At 31.9% G+C, this 10,011-nt stretch overlaps 1 protein-coding gene across 1 annotated transcript; it reads left to right on the top strand.

Annotated features, from left to right (window-relative positions):
- The first annotated feature begins 7,188 nt into the window (after positions 1 to 7,188).
- LOC121174698 (uncharacterized) lies at positions 7,189 to 8,786 on the top strand. Its single transcript, XM_041014589.1, has 2 exons — positions 7,189 to 7,521; positions 7,599 to 8,786. The coding sequence occupies exon 2, from the start codon at positions 7,760 to 7,762 to the stop codon at positions 8,444 to 8,446; it is 687 nt and encodes a 228-aa protein (XP_040870523.1). The 5' UTR covers positions 7,189 to 7,521; positions 7,599 to 7,759; the 3' UTR covers positions 8,447 to 8,786.
- Positions 8,787 to 10,011: the final 1,225 nt, after the last annotated feature.

Here is a 10,011-nt window from a genome sequence, read left to right as displayed (position 1 = left end):
ACATTAATATCTTCCATTTATAACTTCATTTACTTAACATTATATTATTTAGCAGTTTATCACAGCTTAACATTTGCTTTGACATTTACATGAACAAATTTTCTTTATTTCTCTGCGAAATATAGAAATTTTAATTGCTGAAGTTCAATGATGAAATATCTAGCTTTCATATGTTACTGCTTATATGATAATTATGCTTGAAACAATATTTTTTAAAAATCGTTCATACCAATCGTCCAAATGTAGCACATCATGCTGCATATATTGCATTCCTTCAAACCAACATCATTCTTATTTTACACAAAAAAACCACATTAAAAAAATGCAGTTATGCAAGATGACATAATCACCTTTAAATAAGTCGTTCATACCCCCTCTACAATACATAAAAAATGAAATGTTAACAATCAATTCTAGAAGTTAGCCCAATGCTCATATCTTGGCCCAAGATAAATTTAGACAGTTACTGCCCTACAATACCAACGGTCTTAGGCTTCAAATTCGAACAAAAACTCTTCATCTAGTTCGTACTTCTTCAATTAGGCCTATCATCTACTTTCTTCTGCAAATCCTTTTTCATTCCTCTGTCCAAACTCTGCTTTCACGCCATACAAAAAATGAGCACCGCATCCTCAACCGCATCAACTGAGGTAAATAACTTCTACTCTTCTCTTCACGGCACCTACCTTTTTGTTGTGTTTATTTTCATTTTCATGGGTTTTTGGTTTGCGATTTTTCTGCTATGTGTCTGATGCACGTGGTTTAGTGGTTTTCTGCAATGCCGTTGTTTTTTGTCGTGTCATTTCCCTTACTTTTTTTTTCAAGTTTAAAAACAAAACTGGACTTGAAGGTGTTCAAGTTTAAAAACAAAACTGGACTTGAAGGTGTCCGGCCCTCCTTGGTCGTTTCTTTTCTAACTTTTATGTGCATGGCTATCATTTTTGTTTTTGTTTTCCACTTTCATTTTGTTCTATTGTTGTCGTTGTTCTGTTTTTTCGTTTAATGTCTTTGCCTTTCATTTGGTTTCCGTTTGTATGCACATTAGTCCTTTCCACTGTTTTTCTTTTTTGGTGTTTTGTTTACAAACCTTTATATTGTGCATCCCTGTCATTTCATAATTTTCCTTTGCTTGACAAGTTTCTTTTGACATTTGGTTTTATATCCCTGTGATTACAGAGGAAAAATGCCATCATGCGACCACCACTGATCATGCAATTTATCGTTGCCTTCAATAATGACAAGGTCATCTTTTTTCTCAATTCTTCCATTACTATTATTGTTACATATACATGCATTTATATTTCTCACTTTTTTTTCAAAATACCATACAACTTCCAGCCTTCTATCATACTCAATGGGCACCAAACTATCCTGAGATGGTTTTATGAAGTACGAGTCAGACAACGTAAAGATAAAGTGTATTTAGCAGATGGACTCCAAAGCTTCCGGAAAGATTTGAAATTTTATGAGTCAACCAGCATCAACTTCTTTGCATGTGACCATCACTCTGTTTTTGACATACATTTCATACCACCACTGGAGCGGCAAACTTGCGGCAGGCAGAGGCATTCATCCAGGAAGCACATATGGACTCTTCAACTTACTCAGGAAATGCTGGATCATCCTGAACCCCTGTTAAGCTGACTTTCATCATATCTTAATCTCTTTAAACACATTTTTACCATTTTAAAAATTAATTTTTTCGAAATTACAGAAACTCCCGCATTGTACAGAAGTTCCTCTTAGAGCTTGCAGCAACCACATGACAGTCTTAAGGCGGCATGGCCCCCCACTGCAATGGAAAGTTGAAACGCTGAATCCTGCCATTGGTGGAAAAGGTGTTGTCCAACCATGGTATGATTTTCTTCAAGAAATGGATTTTGATTATGGAGATGAAATCTCTATTTATTATAGGTATTATGAAAAATTTTGGGATATCATAATCAGGAGGCAGGAAGATTAGGAAGATGATGACAGTGAGTAGGCTATCTTTATCATTTATCTGTTAATATGTTGCTGGTGCAACAAACATTTTTTTTTTTGCTATGTTGCTGGTGCAACGAACAATATTTTTATTTTCCTGTTAATTATCCATGAACAGCTAGATTAATGCTTTAGTGTTAATTTCTATTTCCCTATTAAACAGCTTTATCACGTTGGTGTCCATGAACAACTAAAAAACGCTAACCAAACAAGACTAGTTTATAATAAAACTAAATGATATGATTTTTAAGTATAGAGATTAAAGGGTAAAGTTTATGCAACTACTATGAGTATTTTTTATGAGTTTCTTTCTTTAATATGTTTAACAAGTATTTTAAGTTATTTTTTAGTTTTTTTATTAGTTAAAAAAGTATGTTTGATCCCATTAATAACCTTTGGTAAATAAGTTTATTTTAGTAAAATATAATATTTTAACTTTCAGCTTCTTATATTTTATTTCATTTTTATTCCAAAATATTTATTAAATTTACTTTATTATCTTTTTCTACATATCATAAGATAGGGTTTTATTATTAGGGTTGATCATTACCATCCTATCATGTAGTACATATGATAAGCAGTGGGTTTGGATTAGATTTATAATAAGAAATAATCAATTACTATTTTATGATGAAAGGAAAATAATAAATAAATATTTTTTATGGTATTACCTTAATTTTGAGAAGTATAATCAATTCTTGATATTATTAAAACAGTAGAAAGAGATACAAAATAGCTTCATGAAAATTTACTGAATTTCCTTGACCCCGCCGCAAAATTAAACATAAGCTATAGTTGTGCCAAACTATGGTGCAACTTGTATTGTATTAGCAACTCTGTTAATCACTTAATTTCTTTCGTATATTAACAAACAAACAATCTTGTTTTATTAATTCCTTCATATCTCACCGAAATTTTGTCTATCTTAACATTTTGCAAATTAAATATAATACATGTCCGCCATTTAAGCATTTCAAATTTAAAAAGACCAATGAAGATAATTATGGGTGAAGGTGACGTGCTCTAGGAGACTAATTACTAAAATATCTTAGCCATATCTACCCATGAGTTAATGCAATTAACTCATTCGTTATTTATGAACTACTAATTATATAAAGAAAAACTCATTTATTAAATTATAAATATTTGATAAAAATAATTATTAAAGTAGTTTAAAAATATAAAATGATAGAAAAATAATAAATTTATGATGATTTATTTTTTAAAATATTGAATAAATATAATGAGGATAAAAAAATATTAAAAAATAAAAACTAATATTTTTGAAAATGTTATTTCAAGTAATATTTTAAAAAATATTAAAAAATTACTAAAAAAGCTTATTTATCGCACGATCAAATAAATTTTTTAATTAATAAAAAAATAAAAAAATTATATTCATCATTGTAAACAAGCACTATATTCTATATCATTTTTTCATTAACGACTACATTAGGACATGTGAAAATTAAATATTGGGTATACACCTTTCAGTTTTAGGCAAACAACAAAGAGATCCCACGCACCCAAACTTAAAAAACAAAAACAAGAAAATTAGGTGGTAATTGAACAGTCTATTTTCCTTTGGGTGTGCTCTTAATTTTGTTCTCCCAACATTCTTGGGTGAATTGGTGTGACGCAGAATATAAATATCCCTATAAGCCTAAGTAAACTTGTTATGACTCTTTTTTTCCATGTTCACAGTACAAAACGGTGTCCACTAATTTTGCCTATTATAATTAGGCAAACTCAAAATGCTACTATTAGAATTTATGAGATTTTGGAGCTAGTTAAATAGTTTATCTTTCAAAATTTCAGTGCTCTCTAAGCAGTAAGATTCCTTTATTAAATAGCCACTAGTGCTTGTTTTCAACCATTAATGATTCATATCAATACTTGATCCTAAGTTACTTAATTTTTTGGGTGTATACTCCTATGTTACTTAAATTCTCAAAAACGATATTTACATGTCAAAATTAATCCTCATCTCACTTTTGCATTTGACTTATTTGGTAAAAACAGAATGTTTGAATGCATATTTTAAACTATTTTGTCATACAAAAAGAAAGTAGTGTAGTGTAAGGAAATCTAACTTGTTAATTAAGACTGTTAAATTAAATAGTACTAGTATATCTGGTCCATGACTGTAATTAACGGGCAAATTTACTTTATAGGGTTTCTTTTAGAAACTATTTACGAAAGTGGGTCTCATTTGTAACAAATTGCAGAGGGGGTTCGTTTTTTACGTGGGTGCCGCCATTGACAGTGGTGGGAAGGCTGAGCCGCCAGTGCCAATGGCGGTATAATGGGTACCGCTAGTAGCAACAGCGGGACAAGCTGGCTGAGTAAGAGTGAGAAATGGGTACCGCCATTTCTCTTGGCGGGACATGCATACGTGGGCAGTCCCGCCTTTGGAGTTGGCGGGATAGGGGCAAAGAAGGTGGGTACCGCCAGCTGAGGTTGCGGGATAGGGGGAGAGGAGAGAGGGATGGGATGCCGCAACTGCCAGTTGCGGGACAGGCTTGATGTCGTGGCTGTTGCGGGACAGGCACCCATGGTGGGATTTGTTGAAGGAATAACATAACCTTTTGTAAATTGAATTCAAGCAATCAGCATCTTCGTGATTGATTACTTTTAACTTCGTAAGAATCGTAGGTGATAGTTTGTACTTTATTGTAAAACTGTTGGAGAAACATGGACATCCATTATTATTTATTAGGCAAGATTCCTAAACGTGTGTGTTAAAAGATAGGGAATCTTAATAATAATATATTAAATTATCGTATTAGTAAGTGAAGTTTACAATACACATTAGATTTTAACACACAAATTTATTTAAATTATATTTTTTTAACATATTTCACTTCTGAAAAGGCTAAGCTGCACCTTTGTTTCACTTCTGAAAAGGCTAAGCTGCACCTAGTGTTTACGTTCAAGGCTTTCAGGGTCTGCACCTTGCAATTTAGTTTTCAGTTCTGAAAAGGCTATACTATATAGCATGTGAACGTTAAAAAAATTTGAACGTTGCGGTTTAATTTTTCAGCTATAAAAAACAAATGTGTTGAACTCATTCTTACACAGCTTACTTTGCTTTCTCTTTCCTTCTTCTTGAGTTCGAGAGATTATTGTGTTGTGCTGTTCTGTGCATTCATCCTTCAAGTGCCCTTCAAGTGCCCTTAAATTCCCGGTATGTATTTTCAAAGTAAATATGTTAATATATATTATAAGTTTAAGTTAGTTAGTATTAGTATTAACAAATATTCTAAGTTAGTTAGTATGTAAATAGTAGGTTAGTTATTATTAACAAAAGTTCTAAGTTTAAATGAGTTCGTATGAGTAGCTATTGTGTTATTATTTTGTACTTATTAATAAATATTCCAATGTTAGGTTAGTTAGTATGAAAATATTATTTAGTTAGGTTAGTTAGTATGAAAATATTATTTAGTTAGGTTAGTTAGAATTAAAATTTTATTTAGTTATTGTTATTGTATACATTGTTAGATGTAATTTGGTTATTGTATATAATATTTTAGTATTAGTAGTAATTACAGCATAGCATAGAATATTATTATTAATTTTTTTTATCAAAGAATGAGAATTTTATTATGAATTCTAGAAATATCTGTAAAATAAAATATATTCTAACTCAAGAAATATAAAGTTTTCTAAAATAATTATTCTTTCTTATCAACTTGTTTCAATTATTTTTCTAAATTTATTTTATTTGTATACTACATATGTTGTATAGAATCTAAATTAATTGTATTCTTAATTATTGGTAGAATTAAAATATATGATGTACTTTTGCATGGGGTTGACAAACTAATTATTCTTATGAGTTTTAAATAAGAAATTATTTTATAACTTAATCTCTCGTAAAAAAATTGTATGAGTAAGTATAATTGAAAAGAATATTATATATTTGTTTAGTTAGTATAAAAATATTACGTGTATATATATTTAGTTGTTGTGTATATTCTTAAATTTTATACATGTCATATTAGCTTTTTTAGTATTAGGTATATATTTAGGATGATAGTTTAGTCTAATAAATATATATACACGCATGATACACATACGTAATATTAGATTTTTTAGTATTAGGCACAAGTTAATATTAGGTTTAGGTATATATTTATAAATTTGAACACACGTAAATTTTTAGTTTTTGTAATATTAAATATTTGACACTTAAATAAATAATTGTAATATTAGACACTTGACACGCGTAAATTTATCTTTTTAGTATTATAATTTTGTATTTTAAATAAATGAGTTGATAATTTAATATTATTTGAGTTAATTATTTTTTAGTTAGAATGGTATATATATTATTTGTTAGTTTTAATTTGTACGTTAATATTATTTGTTTTAGAAAATTTAAGTGATTAAATATATGATACATTGTATATTATTATTATTTTTGTATATATATTATTGAAATGATTTTTTGCATTTCAATATTTGTTTGTATTATAAATAATTTGTTAGTCCATATTTTATTCAATTATTTATTTGTTAATTGTAGAAAAAAAATTACTAATAAATTAAAGTTTTCTTCACATGTATTTTAATTTATGTATAGAATATATTAAAAATTGACCAGTTTGATTTTTTACAAATTTATTGTTATATATTTAAAGTTTACTAATAAATTAAACTTTTCTTCACATGTATTATATTTTATTTTGCAGTAGCAATGACATCTTCATCATCATCTTCATCACATATTAACATTAAATCTGGCCCCATCGATACTGATGTATTATGGATGCAACCTAAGCATGTTTCAGAACATGTTTGGAATGGGGAAGAAGAAAGGAAATTACATATCAGACGAGCTGTCCCCACGTATCAAGGGGAAGAACAAATTCCAGAACAAATTTTTCCTTTTCTTCAACAATCTGGTTTCGGGTGGATTATCAAGATGGGTTTCTTAAAAATAAATGTCTCACTAATTAGTGCTCTGATAGAAAGATGGAGGCCGGAAACACATACGTTTCACATGAGATGCGGAGAGTGTACTATCACTCTACAAGACGTCTCTGTGTTGTTAGGTATAAGTGTGGATGGTTTACCATTAATCGGTCCAACAAATCTTGATTGGGTTGATTTATGTGAGGAATTATTGGGAGTCAGACCACAAGGTGAAATTAAAGGTAGTGTAGTTAAATTAAGTTGGCTGGCTCACCATTTAGATCAAATTAATAATGACGACGACGAAGAACAAGTACGAAGGTTTGCCCGTGCATGGATACTGAGATTTATTGGAGGTGTCTTGTTCGTTGACAAAACCAGTAACAGAGTTTCGGTAAGGTACCTTCAATTTTTACGTGACTTTGAAGAATGTGGCAGATATGCATGGGGAGCTGCCGTACTTAGTTTTCTATACAAAGAGATGTGCAGTGCCACCGATTATAAAACTAAATCAATCGGAGGTATGTGCATCTTACTACAATTGTGGGCATGGGAACGATGTCCCACCTTGGCTCCAAAGAGGACTCCTTCCCACATAGAAAATACACCACTAGGGCACAGGTCAGTCATTTTTAACAGCGTCTTTCATTTTAATAGAATTAATTGTTTTAGGGTATATTAAATTTTATTCTTTGTAGGTGGCTGCGACGTGGAAACCAACATATCGGCAATGATGATGTGAAAGTTTTTCGTCGCAAGTTCGATATTATGAAACGTCATGACGTAAGAACCATGCTAATGTATTTTCGACGACGCATGTTTTATTTAATGATGGCCATTAATTTTGTTACCGTTACAAATGCAGGGTGAAGTTGCGGAGGCATTACAATACATGGTGTCTCCTCAAGGGAGGAAAACATGCACATTTGATGATCTCGTGCCTTATGTGGAAAAAATTACAATTTTATCCGAAGAGCAAGAGAGAGTCACTGAGCCAGTGTCACATGGTCCCGCATCAGAGCGTCAATTTCCCACACAACAGTTTCACATGCTTCAGTCAAGTATTGAAACTCAGGGGATAGACAGAAGAAGGGACACTGTTGAAGCGGAAGAATATTCTCAACAAATGGCGGAGCGTGGCCATGGAATATATTACACGCCACAAACATTTGCTGAGTATCCGACACAGATGTATCAGTATCCTTTTCAGGGTCATGACACTGATACTTCTGCAACCCAACAATCGTTCGGTGGTTTTGCGGAAACACAAGCTCATTTTTCATGGCCCACAATGACCCCTTCACAGCAATATCATGGGCCAATTCCAACACCTAATGCCCCGTTAGGAACACAATGGAATGTACCGGGACAAATACCTAATATGGGTGACTTATTCGGTGTTGATTTGCGTCACGCATTTTTTGCGGAGACCGACGAAGAAGAAGCGGGGAGGCATCGGGGCAGAAGAAATCCTGATCGCCAAGCACGAAGATGGGATCGACCATGTGGCACATCCTCACGGCATCACGGACACCAAAATGAATGATTTGCATGTCTCCGTTGATTAAGGCTTTGTTGTATATTTGTAATTTGACATTCATGGCGTAATGTATGATATTCAGTTTATTAAGGCTTACTTATGGATAGAATTTATGTCGAGTATCAAACTATAATAATCAATGAACCCTAAACCAAATAACAAAGGTAGCCAAAAGGAAAAAACTAATGTTTCTAAGTAATGATGAACTTCAATGTGAACTAAACCCTAACCCATAAAACATAAAAAGTATCCCATAACCCTTAAATATGAAACACTAACCCTAACCTATCAAATATAAGCACTTAGCCCTAAACTGTTCCGAACTAAAATAAAAACCTAACCCTAACCCCTAACCCTAAAATAAAAACCTAACCCTAGCCCCTAAAAATTAGCCCTAACCAAAAAATGTTCAGCACTAAACCCTAACCCAAAAATAAAAATAACCTAAACCTCACCCATAAAAATTAGTCCAAAACCTAACCCTAACCCCCTAAACATTAGTCATAACCCTAACATGTTCAGAACTAAACCCTAACCCTAAAATAAAAAACCTAACCCTAACCCCCTAAACATTAGTCATAACCCTAAAATGTTCAGAACTAACCCCTAACCCTAAAATAAAAAACCTAACCCTAACCCCTAAAAATTAGTCCTAGCTCTAAAATTTTCATAACTAAACCCTAACACTAAAATAAAAAACCTAAGTCTAACCCTAAAAAATAAGAACTAAACCCTTACCCTTAAAAAAAGTAATTTTATTTCAACTTCTAAATGTAATTTTATTTCATTAGAAGTACACATTCAGAAAAAAAAAATTATTTCAACTTCTAAATGTAATTTTATTTCCCTAAAAAAATAAGAACTACACCCTTAGACCGTAAACACTACACCAAAATACTTAGACACTAAACCATAATGACTAAGTCCATAGTTTGTCATTGTAGATAGTTTAAAAAACTAAGGTAGACAAAATACTTAGACACTAACATTTCTAACTAACGATCAACACCAATGTCACTCAACCTCGATTGATCCACTCCATTTATTTCAACTTCTAAATGTAATTTTATTTCATCAGAAACACACATTCAACAAAAAGTAACTGACGATTTCATTGAAGACCAACAAGTAAATACATTGAACAAAACCTAAAGCAATACAATTCAGTCATGCAACATACATAAATCAATTAAATGAATTACTCCCACGGTCAGATTGCATTGGACATCGGCGCCTATTGTGCCCTTCAGCTCCACATCTACTACATTTTTGTCGGTGGTCAGATGGTTCGACCCAATCCATCTCATTCCTTATCCTTGTTGATTTTGGCCGACCTTTCGCACGAATTGTAGTTGGGTCAGGGATTAGTGTCCATGCCACATCAGAAGGAGGAATTGCCGCTTCATTCCCAAGAGGCCACCACTGTGCGGAGTATGCTTTTAAGATGTGTTCATTGGTGTAAACAATATCTATATATTGGTAGTAGTTCATGATCACGTAACCACAAGCTGCAATAATGTGTGAACATGGATAGTGAAGCGCAGAATACCTTCCGCATTGACAATAATGGT

The sequence above is a fragment of the Glycine max genome, chromosome 4 (assembly GCF_000004515.6).
Source record: "Glycine max cultivar Williams 82 chromosome 4, Glycine_max_v4.0, whole genome shotgun sequence".
In the NCBI taxonomy this organism is placed as follows: domain Eukaryota; kingdom Viridiplantae; phylum Streptophyta; class Magnoliopsida; order Fabales; family Fabaceae; genus Glycine; species Glycine max.
This window is presented reverse-complemented; position numbering and strand designations above follow the sequence as displayed.

Bases quoted from the DNA above. Each gene is read 5' to 3' on its own strand.
- LOC121174698 (XM_041014589.1), top strand. From the start codon at position 7,760: ATGCAGGGTGAAGTTGCGGAGGCATTACAATACATGGTGTCTCCTCAA.